General features: G+C 34.8%; 1 protein-coding gene across 1 annotated transcript; it reads right to left on the reverse strand.

Moving 5' to 3' along the window:
- Nucleotides 1–26,348, reverse strand: ATG3 (autophagy related 3). The gene is made up of 12 exons (XM_025477772.3): nt 26,145–26,348; nt 22,512–22,553; nt 18,582–18,631; nt 15,623–15,693; nt 14,213–14,320; nt 10,569–10,618; nt 8,260–8,341; nt 4,802–4,836; nt 4,397–4,552; nt 3,491–3,618; nt 1,893–1,961; nt 1–271 (listed from the first exon to the last, which is right to left on the reverse strand). The coding sequence occupies exons 1-12, from the start codon at nt 26,214–26,216 to the stop codon at nt 190–192; spliced, it is 945 nt and encodes a 314-aa protein (XP_025333557.1). The 5' UTR covers nt 26,217–26,348; the 3' UTR covers nt 1–189.
- Between the last annotated feature and the right edge of the window lie 82 nt (nt 26,349–26,430).

Genomic DNA, 26,430 nt, shown 5'->3' on the forward strand with positions numbered 1-26,430 from the left:
TCTCTTTACACTCATTTTTATTAAACAAATAAGGCTGGTAGTGGAACTTTTTTTATTTGATGCATAAACATATAAGTCCCTTTATTAGAGAAATTGTACATATCGGTGAATATGGTCAATGGTCACATCTATGGGTTAATTCTTTAAAAATCAGAAACAATAATTAGGATAGATTCTATGCTCTCTTCGTTACATTGTGAAGTGTCTTGTGTAGTCATATTCTATTGTTGGAATGACAGCTTGTACAAACTTCAAGAAAATTAGAAGATACCTAAAGGACTTTAGCTAAGGAAAACAGATTGGTAAATGGTACTATGATTTCAGCTAACATTGTAATTATCCTTATTAAGCAATGATTTCTCAGAAAAAAACATGTAAGACAAAATCTTAAATCAAATATATTAAAAATTTCACCCATGCAAATTTGTGTCTCCTCAACATGAGGTTCAGGACTGCTCGGTCTAGTCCCATTTAATATTTGGATGGAAACTTCCTGGAAGTAAGAGTTCACAGGAGCCCAATTATTTTGATATAAAAATAAGGACAAGGTTGTTCATGTTTAAATGAGTAGGAAATGGTTCCTTTATTGTCTATTAGTTTGCTAGGGTATGTTAGAAAATATAAACGCACTTTATGTTATAAAGAATATAAACGCACTCGAGAAAAGAGAAAAAAATAAAGTGGAAACCTTCCATGAACTGATTCTAAGTTAGTATATGTACTTGCCATAGAATCTACTATATTGGACTGTCTAATAAGATCATGATTTTTTTTCTATGTTCCACTGTACTTGGAAATATTAAGAACTCAATTTTAATTGAAGGAATTGATGAATCAATTATTAAACACAGAATCTTCTAAGTTACTACATAGCCTACAATAGCAATGAATGCTCAAATTATGTGTAATAAGGTTTCAGAAGTAAATCTAGTTTGGACCAAAAGTTATTGGTTTCTTTCAATGTCAAATAAGACCAGTGTTCCTCTGAGGGATACACTTTATTAGCAATTCTTAGGTTATTTGTAACTGCAAGAAGGGGTGACCCTTCACAGTCTACAATGAATGCTGATTGGCATGAAGCACCAAGTGTAACATCAATCTATCACCAAATAAATTCAAACTATTTGCGTCTAAATCATTGACTTTGGTTGCTTCGGATGAATCCATGCTATGAGTACATGTATTTCAGGATCTAGCAGTTTACTTAGTTTACTTCTCTTGTCAATCACAGAGAACTAAGTAGGAAAACCACAGGAAGATATAAAATCTCCTGCTTTCATCTGGAGAAATATAAAAATATTACATTTTAATAAAAAATGCATTGTGTGCTTTACTTTTTAATTAACCGATTTGTTAGTCTGAATTCTTTGCTTCAGAGACTTTAGAATGATAGGAGGTAATTTTACTTTTACTTGATGGGAAGCACAGTTTTTATAACAGTTAAACTGGAAATATACTTAGGGAAAAGATACTCATGTGATATCTTCTAAATTAGTAGGTTACCCTTCTTTCATCAATAAATTAAGCCCATTGAGTTTCTTTTCCATCAAGAGCAATGGTTTTATATTCACATACTCTTAGCCATTGCCTTTTAGACAAACGAAATCAACTGGCAAGCTGTTGCCAGAAAAGACATATTTATCTGAGGCTCTGTAACAAGGCAGAGCTGACTGGTGCAAACAAGGACATGTGCTAACCAACTGAACAAAGCAGAACTATCACAATATAACATTTTCCAAATAAAGACTCCTACTAAGACTTCCACATAAGGGAGGGGCTAAAACAAGTTACAGGTACTGGGGCATTAACATTGTACCAACATTTCCCAAAGAGGGAAAAAAAAAAATCCTAAGAGCAAATATGCCCCTAACGACATATACAGGTAAGGATACATATGAACACCAAGTTCTCCCCCTCCTTCTGCAACAGTCTCAATGATTTTCTTCATCACCTCAGCATGCCTAAAAGCAAAAGAACAAATAAATCTTATTAACATATTAGATCAAAATAGGAAGAGCCAAGTTTTTGTCTCTGAAGAAATCTTATTAGGGTCAATGAATTAATTTTAACATAATAGTTGTATTATAAAATATTCTCCTCCCTACTCCCCAACAAGTCAGATTGCTGAGAATCATATACACTATTTTACTGGAGCACAGGTTAAATTTTAAAAGCTATGGTAGTCACAAACACAATACCACTTGTTAGTGTTCCTATAACAGGGGTAGAAGGACTTGGGGGTGGAGTAGTACAGTAGAAAGCCAGAGAAAGGCAAATCATGCCAAAGTATAATTGCAGAGCAAGGGTTGTAGGCTCTAACAAACAAACAAGAACCAGACCAAGCAAATTCAAAAAAGCTACATGGTAACAGCTAATCCAAAAAACAGATATTTCTAATGCTGTGATTCTGACTGTTCAAATACTTGGCAGAGAATAAGCTAAAACTGAATTTTAAAAAAGCTAATCTGGTTAGAGTCAAGAAGTTTATATATATTTTTTTCTTTGTCCTAATGCATACTATAAAATCCATCTGATTCTATTTAGAGTTTATTTATTCTATTTAGAATTGAGACATGCCTCAGTTTGACAAGCACTGTCCTAAACCCTCCAACCATCACAGAAGCGAAGAGAATAAAATGAAAACCTTTTAGATAATTTAAAACTAAAACTAATGACTCTTGAATTACTTTTCACTTAGCAACATTAACAACTCTCGATAAACTGGAAAAATGAACTAGGCTTTCTATATAATAAAATCTGAGAATCAAGATCCTGCAAAAATGAGAAAATATTAAACAACTTTTTAAAACTGGAATGTTGCATCTAATTAGCGGAATACCAAAGTTTTCATCTCAAAAATATTGTTACCAGAATTCCTCAATGGTTTGTGAAAGCTACTCATTAGAAATAACTGACAAATCATGCATATGGACTCAGCTTCACTCATTTGGCCTTGAAAAACACACAATGGTATGAAGAAAACCCCAAATCATAAAATGCACTTGATTTAGTTGGGCTGAACATCTCTTAAGAGTAAAGGAAAAGAGAACTCTGCATACGTCTCCCTTCACTAACCAATAAAAGGAGATAAATAAGTCACCTAGAAAAACACAAGGATCACTTTATACTCCACATTAATAGATACATCACAGTAGGGCAAACCATGTCTAAATGATGGGTACTTTTTTTTATTTAAGAAGCATTTTCTAAACGATTCTTGGAGCTAAAAATAGTAAAATCACAAAGATCTATGCTATAACTGAACACACAAAGAGCAAAATATATTCTTAATGAATTAAACTTAAAATAAATTGACTTTTTCCTGTTTCTTTTATATTTAAGCACAAGAACATTTCTAAGAAAGACAAAAGAGAACAGTACGTACTTGCTTATTATAATGTTTCTGTCACAAATCTGCACTTTGTTTACAGATTCTCAAGTAATAAATCCATGAAGTACACAACACACACACACACACACACACACACACCTGCATGGGTGAACTGAACACATAGGAGGCGGTGGGAGATGAGGGTGATTTTCAATGGTCACTGTTTTCTTCACATGATCTTGACTAATGTCTTCATACATGTGTTCAACTGTTAAAGGCTGCCTTTGCTGAAACAACAACAAAAAATGTTTTAAAATCACTGTCTGAAACCTTTTAGGCCTAAACTTCTGTTTAAAATATATTTATCCCCATCTTCCGTGTCACTTGCAATATAGAATTCCAGACTATTTAGAATTACTAGACTATTTGGGGGAGAGTTTACAATACACTTATAACTAAGAAAAGGAGGAGGGAGGGAAGAATCTGAACACCAAGGCTATGTGACTTCAGCCACCACCTAATGTAGTAAAGATCCCACAAAAAAGCAAGTTCATGGCTATCAAAACATTTTATAACTCATCTTTTGGGTCTATTTTGTTTTATATCTTTTTACTTCCCACTTTTAGTCATAAGATTGACAGGTTAAAACAGTTTTATTTCAGTTATCCTTTAATTCTACTAAGTAAATGAGTAAAAAAAAAGGTTTTGTCTTAAAAAAACACACATGCCAACATGATCATTCTGTTATACATTCAACAAATGTTAATGCCCAATAAATTTAATATAACAGAGTTCAATTTCCCTTATATTTTGAAGGAATAACCTCAGGGACCAAGTAATAAATATGTAACAGATTATTTGTTTGATTCTTAGTAGTGTTATTGTCACACTGAATAATTAATAATTTCTTCAAAATAAGTAGTTCAATATTAATCATGAAATTGTAAAACAAATGATTTCTAAAATTTAAATAAAAGGCCATAATATATGCCCATAATATATACCCACAAAGGAATTAAATCCAACAACTCAAGATATTTACATTAAAATATATTTTGTTTTTACCTCATCATAGCCAAACAACCATAGCCGTGGTGTCTGGTAATATTTATCATAAGTGATATAAAGGTCATAAGTTCTCGTTTGCAAAATAGCATCTTCACCTCCAGCATCAGTTTTAGCTTTACAAGCTTCTACTATTTTCCGTGTGTCTAAGGTAGCCTGGAATATGGAGAGAAATTTACACTCATTAAAATCAGAATGAATGTGACAACTTAGAAAGTATTTTTCCCATCCTGTATTTTTTTTTTCAAAAACAAAAAGAACTTAAAAGCCAAAGCTAAAACATTATATGCTATATAACCAATGCAAACATATAACTAAAAAGTTTATGGAAAGATCAAATACTATTAGAAATATTAATCTCCAAGTTTATTCAGTAAAAGTTAACTAAAAACTCAATTTACAAACCTCATCTGTTTCCAACAATCCACTTTCTTCATATTCTGTTATAAAAAGCAACAAAAGATTAATCAAGTTCAAGAAAATTTCCTAAACCAAACTATATATTACTTCAGAGTATCATTCAAAACCTGGGTTTTTGCTTTTGTTTTTTAACTGAAGATACTGAATAGGTATGAAGGAGCTAATTTTTTTTAAAATTTTTTAATTAATTAATTTATTTATGATAGTCACAGAGAGAGAGAGAGAGAGAGAGAGAGAGGCAGAGACATAGGCAGAGAGAGAAGCAGGCTCCATGCAGGGAGCCCGACGCGAGTCTCCAGGATCGTGCCCTGGGCCAAAGGCAGGCGCTAAACTGCTGCGCCACCCAGGGATCCCGAAGGAGCTAATTTTATACTTCCAAAGGAACAGCAGATTTTCTACCTGACAGAGCCAGAGAAAGTTAGGATGCCAGGGCCTGGTCCAAGCTACAGGCTTTTAGCAATTCCAAACAGCATAATGATACTGTAGAACCTCAGTGACTCCATCACATACACAAGGCTATTTATAGAACTGCATAAAATGTGCTCATTGAAATCATCAGTGGCTTCCACTCTGCTGAATCCAAGGGTAAATTCCCAGTTTCCATCTTCACTGATCTCTCACAGAGCCCTCTGGATGATTTAGTCCCACCTTCTTGGAACACTTTTCTTGGCTGTTGAAATACTATTATTTTCCTGGCTTTGTCTCTCACCTCACTGGCTTCTCCTTTACTATTTTCTATGCTTGGTTCTTCATCTCTCTTTTTTAAAACTCAACAGTAACCAAGGGCTCAGTTTTTGGACCTTGTGGGTTTTTTTTTTTTTGTCTTTTTTCTATCCACACTACTCCTTTAATGATTTCATCTAGTCTCAATGGCTTTAAATGATAATGATTCCCAAATTTATCCCTGGCTACAAACCTGGGTATTTGTCTATTTATGGGTCCAAAGGAATAGCTAATGTACATCAAAAACAGCACACATCCAAAACTGACCTCCCAAACTCCTCCTCCAAAGCTATTCGTTCCTATCATTTTCCTCATCTCAGTTGAAGACATCTTTCCAGATACTTAGGTCAAAAATCTTTGGAATCACACCTGACTACTCTGTCTCTCCCATGCCACTCCACCTCAGCAGCAAATTGTTTTGACCCTACCCTCAAAATATGTCCACAATTCTGTTTCTCATGACTTTTTAATGTTGCTTATCGAGACCAAGCTGCTATCTTGCCTAATCAGATCATCAAAAGAGCCTCCCAACTGTTGTCCCTAAACCTCTTCATTCTGTTCTCAATATAGCAATCACACAGTGATTCTGTTAAAATGTTAAATCTTACTCTAGGTTGCTTTTCTACTTAGAAAGACCCTCCAATGGCTTCTCATTTCACTGAGGCAAGCCAGGTCCTTACATGATCTGGTCCCAAGGTTATCTCACTGACTCCAAGCCTTACTTCTCTGACTCTGCCCTTACGCCTCTCTGAACACAGGTATTTTTGTTTTTTTTTTTTTAAGTAAGATCTACACCCAATGTGGGGCCTGAACTCATGACCTTGAAATCAAGAGTCACATGCTCTACTGACTGAGCCAGGCAGGCACCCCTGCTCAGTATTTTATACAAGCTACACAAGCTCCTACCTCAGGGGCCTTTGCACTCTTCCTTAGATATCCAAATAGCTTGCTCACTCACTTCCTGCCAGGCTTTACTGAAAACTCATGTTCTCAACTGGGTTTTTCTCGACAAACGTACTTAAAATAATACTCATTGCTCCCCAAGACTCCCTGTCCCATCCCCATCCCTTCATTTTTCTCCTTGATACTTATCTCCATCTAAAACAGCATATATATTGCTTACCTATTGTTCTTTTTTCCTCTCCTATAACTAGAACATGTCTACTGTTTCATCTCTAGCACCAAGGACAGTACTTGACACACAGATACTATACTGCCCAATACTTGTTGAATAAGGAGTGAAAATTGCCTGTAATATTAATTGCTGTTATATTACCTGCTATATCATCAACAGTTTTTTAAGCAAAATTCCAAATAAAGCATTTTTTTTCTTTAGCTCTAGCCAAGGGAAATGTAACAAACACACTAAAAAGCTGTCAGATATTTAAGGCAGTCCCACAGCTTGTACTCTAAAAGCAGTGCCTTACTCACAGTACTCTTCCTACCCTCCGCCCCAGCTCGGGTAACTGTACACCATTCAGACAGATGGAATGTGGAAAGTATTTGTGCAAGGAGGTGGTGCTGACAATTATGACACATTCAGGTGCAAATGAAACTAAACAAGTACATTTGAAGTTCAGGAGATCTGGATTGGAGATTTAAACATGAAATCAATTACAGCGACGGTATATAAGGTTGCTGTGAGCAATTTTGGTTACCAGTAACTCATTCTGGTTTCTTCAAAGGATGGGAGTTTACTATAAAAATAAACTCTTACTAGAATTCAGGAACAGATATACAGCTAGGTTTCAGGAGGACTCAAAAGTAATTTAGGAAACAAAACTGAAAAGTACTTTGAGGGGAGCCCTAGGTGACTCAGTTGGTTAAGCATCTGCCTTCGACTCTGGTGATGAACCCAGCCAGGGTCCTGGGATTGAGCCCCAAGCTGGGTGGGCTCTCTGCTCAGCAGAGAGTCTTGCTTCTCCCTTTCCCTCTGCTCCTCTTCCATCACTTGACTCTCTCTCTCTCAAAAAGAAAAAGGAAAAAAAAAAGGTACTTTGAGTCAAGGCTACTCTGGCAATTTGGCTGTCACCTCCTCATTAGCAAACCACTTGCTCTTATAATGCTTCAACTCCACTTGGCACCATCTTCCACTTCTGCATGCTATAGAGCATTTCAGTCTCACCATAAATTCTATATATTTCGTCAGAAAAAAAAAAAAAAAAGAAAATATACAGTACTTGGGCAAGCTCTGTTCTGCTCTGAAATAGTTTTTAAGAATTAGCTTATGAGGACAGCCCAGGTGGCTCAGCTAAGGTTTAGTGCTGCCTTCAGCCCAGGGCCTGATCCTGGAGACCAGGGATCGAGTCCCATGTCAGGATCCCTGCATGGAACCTGCTTCTCCCTCTGCCTGTGTCTCTGCCTATCTCTCTGTGTGTGTGTGTGTGTGTGTGTATCTCTCATGAAAAAATAAATAAAATCTTTAAAAAAAAAAGAATTAGCTTAAGAATCTGTGTCTTAGAACTGTACCTACCATTAAAGATTTATGACTAAAATGTATCCCACTAGAAATCAAGGCTATGCTCTAGGTAAAATACAACAATAGTTCAAGACCAAGGTAAGCTCTGCGCTAACTAAATTTAAACTAAACAAAATCCTCTTTAGGCTGTTAAATGTTAAAATCTAGAACTCAATGGAGTACAATTCTTATCTACTTCAAATACGAATATTCCAAAATCAACATTCTAGTATGATTAAAGAAAATCTAGAACACAAAATACCTTCCATATCTGCAGCTTCTCCTTCATCTTCTTCTTCCTCCTCCTCACATACTGCTGAGCAATCTTGAAGTTTTATACTGTCCTTTGAAATTATATTTAAAGTCACTTAAATATGTCCATTAGTTCAAACGCTGAGTACTCATGTGTCAGCACAGTGCAAACCATTGTGAAAATAAGAGTGCTAAAGATAGTTCTTATCCTCAAGAAACTCCTTCCTACTCCAATGGAGATAACAAACCCATAACCAAATGGTAAAAAGTGATGTACAAGTGCTATGACTGAAAAATATAAAAAGTATCTGAGAAGAACCAAGTACCATCAAAGCTAACAATTAATGTTTTTTGCACTTCCAAAAAAATAGTATTTTTATTTAACTAATCGTTAATATTAGAGCTTAGAGTTTAGAGCTATAATTTGCACACATAAAGGAGAAAAAAGATATGTATTTATAAATCATAGTACATTTGTAAGTTAAGCTTATTATTACAAACCAAACACTATTATATTCTAATTTGTTAATAATACCTTAGACTGAATTAAGCAAAATTATCGGACTTTACAGTTATTATAAAATGTAAGATTTTAGTTCATTTTTTAAACTCTATTTGCACTGAAATGAAATAATAATACTAACCAAAGACAAGTCTAATATATAATTATCATTTCACAAAATCAATATTCTAAAAATCTGAAGTCAATGAAAAGTTAAAAAAAAAAACTGGACATCTAGTTTCACCTAATTTATAATTTTACTTAGAGAAGATTTTATTTACCACTAGAAACTTAAAAATTCTATGTATCATTACCACACCCAAAATGTGAAACCATAGAAAAAGATAGTATGTCGATAATTATTAGATGAGCCAATATGTAACAAACTGATCATTAAGGGAAATTTTAACATTTTGTTGTTATGGTGATCGTACTTGAAACAGAATACAGCAGAAATCAACAAGAAAGATTAATACTTGGGTCTGGACAAGTACTGGAAGCATTAAATTATAAAAAATAGTGTAAATTCTACATTAAATAGGAAATAACAAGAAAGACATTCAAGTTGTACATTATTCTGAGTATTCATCCCTTAGTATAAGGATGTTAAGTGGGATACCAAGGACCATATTAACCAGTACTGCATTTAAAAAAAAATTATTGAAAGAATTACTATAAACCTATCAAAAAATGCTATCCACAGTACTCTGCCATTTTTCATTTTCAAAGTCTGAAGCATATACAATTATGGCCAGAGTAATAAGTAAGATTTCCTAAAGTAGCAAAGCCATTTTGGTAATTTTTCTTCAGTTGTCAAATTCTCCAAAAAGTGTAATTTCAAATGGATGAATTTTCGGGCCAAGCAAATGAATCTTAATTCCTAGCAAGCAAAAAATTATACATTGGGGGGGGGGGGGGGGGAAACAACGCAAAAACTTGCTTCAGTTTCTAACACTTCCTGTTAAAAGCCAGTTACAAATCCCAAAAGATCCAAATGACAAAACCATACAAAAAAGTGTATCTTAAACTAGTAACTCTTGTAGAAAATATTTCATAAGGACAAAAGAAACTCAATTATTCTGTCCAAAGAGTCTATCCTCTAAGAGATCTGTTAACAAAATAATTAAGAAAAGATATGGGAAAAGGTATTTTGTATTTTTTCATGTCATTTCAAGCAAACATAATAATATGAAAATAACTGCAATCATTTTTAGAAATGAAAAGCTGATATGATAGTTTGAATTGAAATTTTCAAGCAGAAAAATTCCAGTTATAGATTTTTACCCAACTCCCCACAATAAACCATACAATAAAACCTAACTGATTCAGCTTCCACTCAGTCAAAATATATCACATTTTGGATGATGTTAAACTGAAGTTTACCTCTAAATTTTCAAAAACCAAAATTTCTACTCAAAATAGCAGTAAATTAAGGAACTATAAAATTTAAATAATGTATCATTAGTATCTACTAACCAGCAAGTACATAAACCTCCCCCAAAACCTCCATTTACAGAATATTTGGTACTTACACCAAAAGATAAAAAGTTATTTATTTTAAAGTAGCCTATAGCCTTCCCAATTGGTGAAAATTAGTTTTTTCCAGCTTTAATCTCAAAATTTTTGTAACCATACAACAGACTAAGGAAAATAAGCATTGGGAAGTAGTAGTTTTGATATGTTGACATGGAAAACTGAGAGGAGAAAAAAATAACTGGAATTTCAAAAAGCTTGAAAACTAATCAGTTTAAGTAAGAATATATATATACACAAATAACTATGTCATTGAATTTACAAATGAACTAATTAACCAGTACCTTGCTTTCCAATGTAATCTCCTTAACTGCTTCAGTTATTCCTGTAACACCTGTTTAAAATTCAAAAAAATAACTAAAATTAAATTGTAAACATCTTCTATTTACCAGATTCAAACAATATATAAACACTTCAAATTACCTAAGTTCTCACTTCTTTGAAATGAGGAGGCAATGTTAGCAGCATTTTTACAAATGAACTCTAATAGGAAAAATTACACTAAAAGCACTTCTCAAATTAAAAAAAAAATTTTTTAAAATACCAATGTGAAAAAAAAAACAAACAAAAAAAAAAAAAATAAAAATAAAATACCAATGTGATATTTTACCATGAATTATTCTACTCTATCATTCATCTACTATTCTTCATTTACCTTTCCTGGTGTGGATTTTTATCCAATACATATTTATTCTCAGAGTAAACACATTAAGAGACTATAGGACACACATTGATTTTATTCAAAACTGCATTAGAATTTTCTCAAGAAGGTATTAATGTTATTTGTTTCAGAAATCTAGGACATGGAGAAGTAGTAAATACCATACCACATTTATATGGGGTTTTCTATCTTACTGTTTCCATAGCTTATTTCATCCTTACAAACACTATCTTTTGAGTTAGGTAATCATTTCTCCAGAAGAAGAAATGAAGTCTCCAGAGATGAAATAACTTGCTTGAGTCTCACAGTGAAGAAATTGGGATTCAAATCCACATGTGCTTTTAGTTCAATGTTTTATCCACTGCACCCATTAAGCAACTACCTTGAATCTACTTGTCTCGATGAAGATGGCAGTAAGCTGATGGTAGCACAAGTCAGTTAAACAGTATTTCTAATTCAAAATACATGCCAGTGTTTTTAATTCCATAGTTCAACAAAGAAGAAATACACTAAAGAAAAAAAAAAACCCTATATATACAAAATAAGCTCTGCCCCTCTGTTAATCTTCTAAAACCTTGATCTGTTCGACATCTTCAAACCAAAGAATAACTCACTTTTACTAATAGAAAATGTCACAATCCACAGCTCTAGCATAAAGCTTTTACTTCATAGGTTTTCAAATTACTACATAACAGATATTATTTCACAAAATTTCATATTATAAAATTATTTCATAATAAAAAAATCTTAACACATTGAATTGGTATTACAAAAACGATTCACTGAATCCAGTACACAGATACAAATAAAATAAACACCTTCAATCTGTCCAAATATAATAATAATAGTATCCCACCAAACTAGACGTTTCTAAAAATAGGATATACAGGCCAAAAAACAAAAACAAAAACCCCCAAAACTCAAATGACTCTAATAAGGGTAACATTCTCAAGACCTGCGATGGTTATTTTTATGTCAGTTTGGCTAGGTTATCATACCCAGGTTCTTAGTCAAATATCAGTCTAGATGTAGCTATGAGGGTATTTCTTAGTTGTTGTTGTTGTTGTGGGTTTTTTTTAGATTTTAACATTTAAATCCACAGGCTGAGTAGATTACTCTCTATAATGTGGGTGGACCTCATCCAAGGCCTTATGAGAAAAAACTGAGGTGCTCAGGAAAAAGAAAGAATTCTGCTTTCAGACTGTCTTCAGACTCGAGCTGACACCTTTACCTAGGTCTTTAGCTTGCCGGCCAGTTTGCGCTATAAAATGCAGTAATGACTAGCTCCCACAATCATGTAAGCCAATTCCTTAAAATAAATCTATCTATACTTATATCTATATCTATATACTAGATTTTATTGTTTCTGTTTCTCTGGAGAACCATGAGTAATACAAGGGCTAAGAGAAATAAAGGAAACCTATGAGGAGCAAAGATGAAGCAAAGAGAACTGAGGTGAATAAGAAACCAGGCACATGACCTTCTGCATCAGTTGCATGCTGTTTTAAGCAAATCACGATACAGTTTAAACTAAAATTCTCTCTAGCAGCGCAAACATTTTTTCAGTTGTTGAATTTTTGTAATAGATTTTTATTAATCCAATCATACTGACACCTACTTATTATTATTTCTGCAATGAAAGGCTCTGTAAATATGCATCTAGATTTTGACCTAGTGATTATGAAAGAGAATACAACCAGAAAACAGAATAAGTCATTTACTTGACATCAAAAATACAGTGTTATAACTAATGGCTCTAGTTAGTCAACAATTTCTTATAGATGTGCTGCCCACATCTTCCACCACAGGAAAACTAAGGCAGAGTACCTGAACAATTTTGGAAAGATCAAAAATAAAGAAATCCAGCACTCTCAGTGGAGAAATAGCATGATTTTTAAAATTATTTTAAAAAGTTGTTCAATCCACTATTTTCTCAAGGCCTTAATGTTAACACTCAACCTCATCAAGAAACAAATGAGTTTCAAATCAAGAAACCCAAGTCCTGAATCTATGCCTTTATCATCATAAACGCATAGCAGTGTCCCTTTCTAAAACTAGAGGGGGAAACTGACCTAACAAGATACTTTTTCCTGTGCAGATTACTTAGCCTTCCAACTACTGCAGTGGGTCTCAAATGGTGGCAGCAATTTTGCTTTTCATGGAATATTTGGCACTGCCTGGAGGCATTTTGAGTTATCACAATTAAGTTCATACTACTGGCATCTAGTGGGCAGAGATGCTGTAAACATTCTGCAACGTACAGGAAATGCTATAGCAAGGAATCATGCAGCCCAAAATGTCAGTAGTGCTAAGGCTGAGAAACCTTGCTCTAATACTACTTTTGATACACCTGCTACTTTCTAGAATTAGAGGGAGAAAATTTATTTTTTAGTATCCTAGAGTTAAACTCAGAACACATTTTCTTCATTAAAGCTAAGCCATAAATAGTATATAACTATGTAAATTAACTATTAATGAACTAATAGTTAACTATTAACTAATAATTTATACAACTGTATATCATATAACTATATATAATCACGTCAATGTAGATTAGAGTAGGCTGCTCTTGTTAAGTTAGTATAGCTATAGCAGTATATACTAATCTGCATTGACATATAAATGTAGTGGCAAAATGTTTTTACAACTAGAAATAAAAAATCATATTCAGACTTAGAAACAACTTCTGCAAACATACACTTATGAAAGGCTTGAATTTAGTCAATTCCTTTAGAATTCCTTTAGATTTACTGAACAATTGCTGTATCAGATACTATGATAGATATTGAGGATTCAACAATGAATCTCTACTTTCATGTAGTGTGGTCCTTATAATACTCTTAGTCATTCAACAAATAATTATTAAGTACTTTCAAATGCCAGGTCTCTGAGTAAAATAAATGTAACTATAGTTCCTGTCCCAAAGCTCATCATTCAGTAATGGAATGACAGATAAATAAGGAATTCTAAAGCAAAGCAGTATGCACACTCAGTAATTCTAATCATCTTTGTTTCTTTAAAATAATATGATATGGATATTTTCAAATGGCTGCTGAAGTAGCAGTACTATAGAAATCTGGTATACTCTAAGGGCATTTTTTCTTTTTTTCCAATTTTGTCTCACTGCTTCTTTTCAGGTAAAAGTCTATTGGGACAACTGTGCCTTATATTTGCTCTTGTTGGTGTTTTTAAATCAACACTGTAATAAAAGACTGTAAGAATTTAAAACAATTTAAACTAATATATAGTATTCCATTCTTCTCTTACCTGCATTATGGTAAGTATCTACCCATCCCCCATCACCATCATCTTCTTCAATGATAGCTTCTAATTCATCTGAATATTCCATCTGTTTGCACCGCTTGTAGCATGGCACTATTAAAAAAAAATGGCAAATACAGTTACTAGTACATAATCTGCTTCCTATAAATCAGGAAAAAGAGTTTATTCCATTTTAAGGAAATATTGTATTTCACTTCTAATAAAAATGATTAAAGAGTTACCTTCAGCCTACAGACACATTCATGACCACATTTCTCTCTCCCTAAATAGCCTTGTCAAAACACAAGTAGAAAGGCTCTACTGGAAATTTTCTATGTACTTTTTACCCTGATGGTCTGTGAAGAACAGCAGGCTAGAGCCAAAGATGAAATTGCTCAACTTCAGGCTAATGAATAATAATCCTTTATATTAATAGCCTTACTCTCAAAACAGGAAGGCACCACCTGTCATTCTCAGGGGTGGTAGAGGTGACCTTCAGTTTGCTTTATTAACTTTTAATATGTACTTCATAATTCTTAAGTTCCAGCTATTCATAATGGATAAGCCAGTGTAAAATTCACTAAACTATTACATTTCATTATCTTATACAATATTGGAATTAAGCTTTTCATAGTGTATGTGTCAATTAACAGGTATTATTCACATAAGCCTATAACTGAACAATTACAAGGTAAAAACATGATGATGTAGAGTCAAGAAATAGCTGTTATCTCTTGATTTTTTTTAAAAAACAAGGATATAACTGATCAATTATAATAAAACATATGCTGTAGGAAAGAAAAAAACTGGTATGTTATACATATTTTCCCTGTTATAGATAAATCAAAATAAAAACCATTGTACTATTATGTGATTAGATGGGGACTATAACAACCTTCTGATGCTGTTTTCAAATTAACTTCATAAATGAGATACCACCAGTTTCAAAAACATTTTTTGTTTCTAAAGGCAATCTTTCAAGACACAATGGATAATAAATCTTCAGCTTGGAGCTTTTAGATGTCAAAGGTAGTTCAATTTCATTTTTCATGACAAATGTTTAAGTCTAAAGAAGATCAAAATCAAATAGCTAAAACGTTTTTGATTATGAAGTCAACTTTAAAAAAAGGCATTTAAAATTCCAAATTTGCTTGGGCCCTTTCCCTCTACATCTTAAAACTAGATCTTTTTGGCAAAAAGAAGCAACAAAAAGGAAGGAGGTAAAAATGAAATAAGGAAAAAAAATGCTCTAGCAATGGAAAACCCAGAGTTCCATCAAATTTCCAAATTTCTGAGAGAAGCTGTTTACGTATGGCTTCAAACATAAATTAAGATCAGTAAATGCTAAGGATTTTTGTGTTTTTTAACATAACTCTTTGTGTAAAATTTATTAACATATGCAACATTAATTCTTACCATTTTTGGTGACCAAAAATTGTTTGCCTGTTGGTAGATATGCCTTCACTTTCAATTCTTCCCCTGTAGCCCTTTAAAAAGAGCAAAAAGCACCAAAATACAACAACTATTTTAAAAGGCAAAGACAGAACAGAAGATATCACATGCAAATATCAAAACTACACAATCCACACTCCTAAGAAACTGTTTTAAGGACTAGTTTCGGAAGGATACCATTAAGTGCTGTATGCTAGGGCATGGAAGAGCATAGCATTATAAGTGAAATGTACTAAGAGACACAGACAGACCTAAGAGAATTTAGATTAAATAGCAGACCAAAAAAGAATAATATAGAACTATTAAGCAACTATTATGCTTGCCTCTAAACAAAAAGAAAATGTTGTTCCTTAGGGAGTATAATCTCAGACTTTTAATTCTAAAGTACTGCTCATCTTCAAGAAGAGGAGGCAGAAAAATAACTGTAGGACATTATATAACAAAGTAGGTGGTTGGCAAGATCCCCGTTCCTGCCACTTGAGTAAAATTGGAACTAAGAGAAAAAAGATGCTCTGAATCACAAGATAATAATATTAAAAATAATGACTGAAAATAGACTTAGAACTCTAACATGCATTATTTTTATTTACTCCTCAGAACCCTAAGAGGTAAGTAATATTAATCTCCCCGTTTTAGCTTAAAGAAGTCAGATTGCTCATATTCTGGTCAGAAAACCAGAACACAAAAGAGCAAAGGAATCCAGGGCTCCTGCTTAAACATTACTTCCTCTGTGGATCAGAGCCAGCTATACCCTTTCTGATTTTTCATTGCTAGTATGGACTACCTTACTAAGAATTTGCTCATGGATTCTTTTGTGGGTCACCTAATGGAACTGGCAGAGCTAGAATGGCATGTGTTGTCAGTCACAAACATGTGAACAAAAGTTTTGAGTCTACTGCTTTATCAAAGCTTCAGTCTAAATTTTAAACCTTAGATACGAGCATAAAATAAAGCCAGGAAATGACCTTTTAATAGCCTTCTGGGCTTCTTTAGACCATTCTCAATTGTCAAATTCAACAATGACATGGCAATGCCTGAAGTTCTGAATGATGAATATACAATAAGGTCATGATGGCACTTGTAGACATGAAACTATAATGGGGAAATAATCTGTTTCTAGCACTGGTTTAAAATGAATTGTTCCTTTGGCCCCAGTGTTCAGCCAGAAGTGTGGACACTGGAGTAGGGTATAGCTGAGCTCTGTTACAATAAAATTATTTCAACTGTCACAATTCATAAAGTGAAACTATAAACTACCTGCTAAAAAAAAGATCCTGTCCATATATGCATATCCCTATAACCATACTATAAACCGTATGTCTGAATTAGACAAATAAGGACTATGACAAAGAAACCCGAAGAAAATGTACATTATATTGAAGAAAATCCTAAATTGGTTCCTTTTATAAAATGGATATTATTTTAAATTGTATATAGCTGACTTGAAATACACAAAGATTATAGACTAGAACCAAGTTAAGTAGAATTTTAACAATTTATAATCCAAAAAAATTAATCATTCTTACTAAATCAGAGAGCTGCTATGATATTAACTCAATTTTAAATATGAAACAGAAATACACATAAGGAAGACAAAGGATGAAATGAAATAAACCTGACATTTTGGCCTTTTTTGGTACATTAAGGAACAGTGTTCTGAAAGATAAAAAGCAATTGATAAAAAGCAGTAAAACTATTCTGGGTATGACTCAAATATAAAAAGAAGAGAACAGGCCACAGATAAAAGAGAGTTCCAATTTTGGCTTAAAATAGTTTTAAGTATCTAAGCTCTTTAGAAACAAAGGAAAACATTATCAGTTCTATTAATTTTAGAGCCCCTGCTCCCAAATCAAAACTGTACCTGTCAACCACAACTGAAAAAGTGTCATTAAGAGAATTTAAAGAAAAAAGAATGTAACAAGTTGTACCACCTATATCCAAACAAGATGATAATTCCCAAACAATTCTAGCCTAATTAAAATAGCTCTGCCAGTACTGGGAGAGCCACACTTTTTCAGCTACAGTCAAGGGGTTTTGCCCTACATAAGTACTTGAATGTAATGAAACAGCCTATGTTTTAAAACATTTTGTTATTATTCAGAATATTTAAAATAGGTTATGAGATCTGCTAAGTTGCTTAAATTAATTTCATAATGAAAAAAAGTTAATGAAAAAAAATGTAAAAAGTCTATTACTATCAGATTTTCAGTTAAGACCTTAATGAATATCATGAATGTTCCTAACTTTTCAGCTAATTCCTAAAATGGGAGCATACTTTTGAACCTTAATAGAAGGTCTTATGATTAGGGGCACCTAGGGGCCTCAGTCGGTTAAGTATCTGCCTCCAACTCAGGTCATGATCCCAACATCCTGGGATTGGGTCCTGTACTGCACTGGGCTCCCTGCACAGCAAAAAGTCCACTTCTCCCTCTCTCTTTGCCCCTCCTCCCTGCTGCTTGTGCTTTAATAAATAAATAAAATCCTTTTTTTTTTTTTAAAAAAAAAAAGGTCTTACGATTAAAAAACCTAAGACTGCAAAATGTCTGTATTGGTATAAAAATATTCAGTAAACATTTTAATTTGAAAAAAAATGAACTAGTCAAATTTATTAAACTCTTGAACACTGTTTTTTAAAGATCCACCACAAGATCAGATCTGTCTAGACACTATAAAGGAAGTAAAGGCATAGATCTCAAAAAAGTCTATCTTTTTTCTAACAAAGCAAAATAAAATAGGTATAACACCAATTTGTCAGCCTTTATTTTACTTTAAATATCATCGGCACACTGCTGAACAGAGAAAGCTACTAGAAGAGAGTTAAGCTGGTCATTCTAAAATTCATACCCTAATCCATTTTGCAAACTGCCAGGATTATAAAGTTATACCTTGTACTAATTTCTATTTCTTACTCAAGATTACTTACCATTGCCATGTTGGACAGTGGTGGACTAAGTGATCTCCAGCTGCCACAAACTATTTAGGATTTAAAAGGAATATAAAGAAAAGGGAAAAGAAAAATTGAACATCACTGAATGTAAGATGGTAAAATGCCAAAGTGATCATCCTGTGTAATCTTGACAGCCAATAATCATATAAATGCAAACAGCATCAAATCTCTACCACTCCAATGATTTTTGATTATTATTAAAACTGCAAAAATTTTTATATCCATAAAATTTAAATTCTGAAGAAAAAAACACTGAGTGCTATTTATTTTAAATTAAAATTTTTTCATTGGATTAAATAATGCCAAAAGGATACAGTATCATTAAATGAATAATTTAATGCAGGATTTAAAATGCTGAAGGATTTAAAATGCTGAATCCATTTTGTGGATAATTAAGATGAAGAGATATTCCTGGTACTGGTTGAAAACTCAATGAAGTTCTTTGAGAAAAATTACTAAATAGATACAAGCCTATGATGTAACAATAGTTTGACATCACAGTGTACGTTTCTTTTTAAATTTAGGTAAAGGCCCATTTTGAAAGCTTTTTCACATTAACAAGAGTGAGAAAGGCAATGCGAAACAGTGGGGAAATATTTAGAAGCTTTTGGATTGACTCAGAAAGTACCAACACAGTTAAGAAATCGAATCCTTTAACACCTTAGACTTTCTGGGCGGGTTGAACATTTCACAAGTTTTTGTTTTTCTTCAGAAATCAAAAACAGACTCAGGAAGAAAGTTCAAACTTTTGAGAATGTCTATTATATATGAGCATGAACTGATCTTACTGTAAGTATAACAAAAATCCTTGTTTATTCTTGAGAGTAAAAAATTAAAGAAAATGAGACCTTTCTTTAAGGTCTCATTAAGCATAACTGCAGTGTCCCAACTCAGGCAATATATACACATACTTTCCCAATTCTATTTCACAATAGCTCTAACTTAAATTCACGTATCATTCATGGTTTACTACACAGCAAAAAATAAAATAAAATAAAATAAAATAATCTCCAATGTTTGAGAAAAGAATGTCTACATATAATACTCTACTTTCATTTAAGATAGCAAAATTTTATAAAATAAGTTTTCTAAGAGCAAGTTCTTTCAAGAATGTACATTAACAAGATAAAATTTAGGAGCATATTCCCAACAGCAACTTTTCAAATGTTTCTGTTCTTTTATTTCAAAGAATTTTATTATTTAAACTAGTTAGGAAAAAACAAAAACAAATGAAAACAATACTGTCTCCCCACATTTTAATCATTTTAGGTCACTGCTACCAAATGCTACCTTTAACTCTGTGGTTACCAGAATTAATTTATCATCACCAAAAAGGTATTAATTCAACAAAATGCAAGCAAAACAAAGAGTTAAAAATTTAAAAATTCTTTAATGATATTGCTTTGTCACAAGACTAACACTTTATTCCCTGGCGCCTCCAGTAGCATTTATTAAAAAAAAAAAAAATAACAAGGGCACCTAGGTAGCTTAGTCAGTAGGATATCTAAATCTTTTTTTGGGGTTTTGAGTTTCAGCTCTACATTAGGTGTAGACATTACTCAAATAAATAAAAAATTTTTAAAAATAACAAAACACTAGAAGGTAAGAAAACCTACAAAAGAACATAGAATTGCACAGATAATTAGCACACGTGTACATTTGCCCTCACTAGTAATGACCATTACTGCAGGCTTCATATGCTCAAATGAAACAAAATGTAAGGCAGACTCAATTTTCTCAATTCTCAGTATTGCTTGCAGTAGCTTTCTCCTGGTGACAATGCAGAATAACTCCAAGATGGAAGCAGTTATTAAGATTTTGGTCAGCAACTTTATCCTTCAAGCTATTCTACTAATACTCTACACTTAATCAAGTCATATATATATATTTTATATATATATAATTTTTAGTTAGGCAATACTCTCTTAGATAATGCCTACCCCTCTTTTTAAACACAGTACTTCCAACACCTCTCAATGAAAACGAGGAGAGAGCTGGAGGGTAACAGCCAGAAGCCCAAAAACAGTAAGAGAAAACAAATAAACTCAGTATATCATTTATCCTAAATCAATTATGTCGTTTTCCTCCTCTAGACTCATTCTAATCTAACTCAGTCCTGCAACTGTACTTTACCTCAATCCAGCATTATGTGGTTGGTACCCGGCTGAGTTAGTTTAGCCTTGCATTTTTTTAAAAAGGAAGAAACTCAAAAACCGCTTAATGATACAGCTAAGTGTTATTCATTCTACGGTTAGTAGCTGTTTTAAAAATTAGCTTAAGTCTATCCAATGACCACAGACTTGTATCTCTAACTCCAACTATCTATTTACCAATTAGTCATCCTCCTATAGACAAAACCAAAGAGCACAAGAAGAAAAGCATACTTTTATCCCTGCTCCTGATTTCAGAGTTTTAAGAGCCAAGTCTAAATTATACCTTTGGCAAGAAAGTTAACAATATCAAAACTTAGTTTTATGTGGCATTCAAGGTATTAAACTCATGGTGCCTAAGGTAGAATAGGTCTTTCAGATAATGTCTAGCCAAAATCCCTCATTTTACAGACAAGGAAACATGAGGCCTATGTCATAGCTTAATCAATTTGCCCAAGTCAGAAGACTAAGAGAAATGGGTCTAAAAGGGAGATCTCCTAGGTTCTTTTTATACTACCATGTGTTTTCACTAAAAATAGAGATAATTTTAGATAAAAGATCAATTCAGCACACCATTCTCAGAACTCACAAAGATTTGGGACTTAAGATATTCCATCACAATTGAAAACTGAAAGATCAGTTAATTCTCAGGCTTGAGGTCTTAAAATTTACAGCAAAAGCCAGATCATAAAATATGCCCAACTCAAAATGTTTCTTTCAAAAGAGTAAGTAAAGTTCTATCACCAATGAGTGGTATTGTTGTTTTTTTTTTTAAAGATTTTATTTATTTATTCATGACAGACACAGAGAGAGAGAGAGGCAGAGAGAGGAGCAGGCTCCATGCAGGGAGCCTGACATGGGACTCGATCCTGGATCTCCAGGATCACACCATGGGCTGAAGGCAGCACTAGACCGCTTGGCCACTGGGGCTGCCCTAATAAGTGGTATTTTTAATGAAAGTTAAAGGTGAAGCTTAAATAATTCTTTGCTATTTATTAAGACTAAAATAATAAGTCTGATGCAACCATAACTATTCATACAACTAGAATGTGAAAGAATTTCTACAACAGCATTTCTGTAAGGATAACAAACTACCTAAGAGAACGCTTTTATTCTATACATTTGGTGAACAAGTAAAATGATTCCTCAAAACATAATTCTAGGTTAAAAGTTGAATAAAACACAACTAACCTATAAAATAGACCTCAGTTTCAGCAGTAAGTAGATTCAACATTACTTGGTTAGTAGAAAACGTGAAAGAATTGTGAAAAAAAAATCAGCATACAGTATCTAGCAATAAAATATTTAAGCTAAATACTGAAAGAAACTTAATATCCAAGCAGTGAGCCAGTTTCCAAATGAAAAGCCATGAAAACTCATGTTTGATGTAGACAGAGGCAAGACAACAGCCAACACCACAAAGCCCATCATACAACTTCAATATAATACAAATATGAGTGAAGGGTAAATGACCATAGGAATCTTTTCCATTCCCTCTCCCACCTCCATTTCTAAATAAAGAGGAACTACAGAGAAATATGAGAAGTGGCAAACTGAGAGGGAAGTTACATGGTCTTAAGAGGAAGTAGAAATCCCTATAAAATTGCTAATAAAGTCAAAAGAATCTAATTTTATTCAAATCAAGATTGAAATTTGTTTTCTTAAACATCTCTTAAAGATTTCTTAAAGCAAAAAACCCCACCCAGTTAAATATAATTATAAAATATAATAGTTTCAGAATATTTTTAACACTCACCTCTTCTGGGGTGATAACACCTGTTTCCTTAAATTTTGATTCCTAAAAAGAGCAAAAAGAATAACATATTATATACTCTCTCACTTTCAAACTAAAAATGTTTGTGGGCAAGTATTCACTTAGCACCCTTCCAAGCAACAGAGCACATACAAAAAAGAACCCATCACTGATACCTGACCCCAAGGAATATACAAAAGTCTAATGAAGAAACTGACATGAAAATAATTACAATACAATTAGATCAGTGCTGTAACAGAGCAAAGCTCTTTGGAAAAACATCCAAAGGTTTATACAACATTAAGCCTTACAATGATTTTGTGAAATGACCAAATATCTTTATTTTACGGAACAGTAAAAATGTCTTAAAAATGTTTAGCTAGCTTACTATTAAGCCAACATCTCCAACATCTCATTTCAATTGAATAATATTAGAAACCAAGCCTAGAAGTCATAAATCATTTAATCCTTTCCATTATCTTCAAGATATTGATATAATATTCTCCTCTCTAAAGCAAAGATGCTATTTTCCAAATGTTGCTAAATTTTAAGTTAAATGTGAGATTCTGTAGTACAGATTACAAAAATGAAAGGATTCATTTATGAACATTATTCATTCAATGAGTATCTACTGAATAACCACTATGTGCCAAGCACTATTTCAAGTAATGGGGATATAGGAGTGCATAAAATAAACCAAACTCATCCTTGTCCTCACAAGGCATTTAAAGTCTAGCGGAGGGAGAAAAGCCAAATGGTAATGAAAACCACCAGGAAAAATGAGGCAGCTAGGAAACTGGTCAGGGGTGGGGAGAGAGATTTAAAATAAGATGGTAGGGTGCTTAGGTGGCTCAGTTGGTTAGGTGGCCAGCTCTTGCTTTCTGTTCAGGTCATGAGCTCAGGGTCCTGGGATGGAGTCCCCACATCACAACAGGCTCCAAGCTCAGAGGGGAGTCAGCGTGAGGAGTCTCTCTCTCCCTCTCCTTCTGACCCTACCCACACTTGCATACACACACACTCTCTCTCTAAAATAAGTATCTTTAAAAAAAAAAAAAAAAAAAAAAACGGGATGCCTGGGTGGCAATAGTTGGTTCACCATCCAACTCTTGGTTTCAGCTAAGGTCTGATCTCAGGATCATGAAATCAGGCACCACGTTGCGCTCCATGCTGGGTGTGGAGTTTGCTTGAGTTTCTCTCTCCCTCTTCCTCTACTGCCCCCCCCCTTCCCTTGCTCTCTCTAAAATTAAAAAACAAAACAAAACACTTTAAATAAATAAACATAATAGAATGGTAAGAAAACAAAGGCTTCACTGATAGGTGACTACTGAGCAGATACCTTAAAAAAATGAACAAGCCAGAATGCTGTAAAAGAGTATTTTAGGCAGATGAAGCAGGAATACAAAAAAAAAACAAGGTAAGAGAGCATTAATGTAGTAACAAAGAGCTCAGACTGGCTGCAGCAAAAGTGAGCAAGGAAAAAGTAGTAGTGGAAATAAGCGCCTCTCTACCAATCAAGCAGAGGCCTGAAGATCACTGTAGACTTTGGCTTTTACTGCACCATGACTTTTCTTAATTTCTACCTGCTAGGTTAAGTCATTGTTTCTTTCCAAGGGATTTAGTTTTTCCTCCTTGCCTCTATAAGGATTCTCTCTTAAACAGAGACAGGCAAGGAGAAGGTCAATAATTCTCCTTATTACTAAAAATACACACTGACAAGTACATACTGACAAGCTAACACTTGACTTTTTAGTTTAGAGAATAAAATGATTCCTCAAAACACAATTCTATTTTAAGTTCAATAAAACACGATTGGCTAACAATGTGGCAAGCAGTTTAATATTTAATTTGGGAATTTTTTTCTTTCATTTTCCTCTCTAAAAAGTTTAGTAATTGTGCATTATTTAAATGTCAGATATAGGTAGACAGGTTTCTGAAAGATGCCATGATATGCAAAAGAATCATTTGATTCAAACGTCAAATTCATCTTCTAAGTTGACTAATTTTAATTACGAGACATTTCACAGTAAAAAAAAATATATAAGCATAGCAAGAATTTGAATTCTCATAGTTTTCTGTCTTTTTTTTAACTTGGCCCAAAAGTTATCATTTTAAAATCAGTCTTAGTAATATAAGAAAGGGGATCCCTGGGTGGCTCAGCGGTTTGGTGCCTGCCTTTGGCCCAGGGCGTGATCCTGGAGTTCCGGGATCGAGTCCTACGTCGGGCTCTCGGCATGGAGCCTGCTCCTCCCTCTGCCTGGGTCTCTCTCAATCTCTCTCATAAAATAAATAAATAAATAAATAAATCTTAAAAAAAAAAAAATATATATATATATATATATAAATACAGGACCAACACTTCCCTTCTTCGTGGAAAGAGAGCAAAGTACAACTCTCCACTGTTCTTAGCATACCGGAACAAAGATTTGAAGAGGGAACCAACCATATCCAAGGATATTTCATCTTCACAGTAAAATTTGTAAAATTTTGGGACACCCGTGGGGGGGAGGGGGGGGCCCCCCCGCTCAGCGGTTTAGTGCCTGCCTTCGGCCCAGGGCTTGATCCTGGAGACCCAGGATCGAGTCCCACGTCGGGCTCCCTGCATGGAGCCTGCTTCTCCCTCTGCCTGTGTCTCTGCCTCTCTCTGCGTATGTCTCTGACGAATAAATAAAATCTTTAAAAAGAAAATCTGCAAAATTTTGACTGAACGCTTAAAAAAATAAATAAATAAAATAAAAGCACTTGAGCAAGAACTCCCTACTCATTTCCTCTCATTGCACACTTACCAGAAAGGGAAAAAAAAAAAAAAAAAAAAAAAACCACAATGACACAAACTTTAAACACTTCTAAAAACTTGAATGCACTTCTGGAAATTTCTCTCTCAAACATAAAGTCACTGCTGTCACACAGCTAATCTGTAACAACTTCCACTTTAAAGACGCCGTATTACTGACAAGACAAAAAAAAAAAAAAAAAAAAGGTAAATATATCTCGGAGGGCCGGGCTGCTTGCTCCTTATCATCAATGAAGTCCAGGCTTTGCAGTTTCTCGGCTATTTTTAAAAACCGCTTCCCCCCTGTTATTTGGGATCACGGATACCCACAGCGATAATGCTGCAATTCACCTCGTTCCTCTGAAATCCTAACAACAGAGGGAGGACCTCAGGACCTCAGTCACCACTTCGTGTTTCAAACTCCTTATGCTAAGAGGGCTTTCCTAGGAAGTATGAAAGAAAACAGTGACATGTGTCATTTTGGTACCCAATACGGATTCCGTTTTTTGAAAGATCGGCAGAGCCCTCGTTAAAGAGTCGGACAGACTTCGGATGTCACGGTCGGAGCTTCCCGGGTGGGATGTACCCCGCTGCCGACCCCCTCCCCCCTCGGGCTGGACGCACCGGACGCGCCGGGTCCCGGAGGGGGTGTGGGGGGGCAGCAGTGCGCACCCCGCGGCGCCCCACGCTGACCCCCAGGGCCCGAGAGCCCCGGAGAGCAGCTGAGCCCCCGGCGGGCCGCACCCCCTGCCGCGTCCCCCCTTACCGCCCGCCGGCACGTTTCCCCGCCGGGGACCGCGGCGTCCCCCGTCCCCGCGGACGGCAGCGGGTACCTGGCCGCCCCCGGCGAGCCCGGCCCGGCTTACCTTGAGGACGGGGGTCAGGTACTCAGCCACTTCCAGCGCCTTTCCCTTCACCGTGTTAATCACATTCTGCATCCTGGGGCCGGGACTCACGGGAACTCCCCGCCACCGCCGCCGCCGCCGCCGCCGCGCATCGGCCCCCGGCCCGCGGCGCCCGAGGGGACGGGAGGGGACGGGAGGGGACGGGACTGGACGCGACGGCGCGGACGGGACGAGGGGGAGGGGCGGCCGGCGCCGACCGCGAGGGCAGGGCGCGCGCTGCCGGCCACCCAGGCAGGCGCGGCGGCGC

Source organism: Canis lupus, chromosome 33 (assembly GCF_003254725.2).
Source record: "Canis lupus dingo isolate Sandy chromosome 33, ASM325472v2, whole genome shotgun sequence".
Taxonomy (NCBI): domain Eukaryota; kingdom Metazoa; phylum Chordata; class Mammalia; order Carnivora; family Canidae; genus Canis; species Canis lupus.

What these genes read in the sequence shown, in the direction of transcription:
- ATG3 (XM_025477772.3), bottom strand. Translation starts at nt 26,216, where the DNA reads ATGCAGAATGTGATTAACACGGTGAAGGGAAAGGCGCTGGAAGTGGCT. An exon ending in GTGTTATCACCCCAGAAGAG is followed by an intron (nt 18,632 to 22,511) that starts GTGAGTGTTAAA and finishes AATCCTAAATAG; the next exon opens with TTTGTGGCAGCTGGAGATCA. An exon ending in AGATACTTACCATAATGCAG is followed by an intron (nt 10,619 to 14,212) that starts GTAAGAGAAGAA and finishes AATTTTAAACAG; the next exon opens with GTGTTACAGGAATAACTGAA.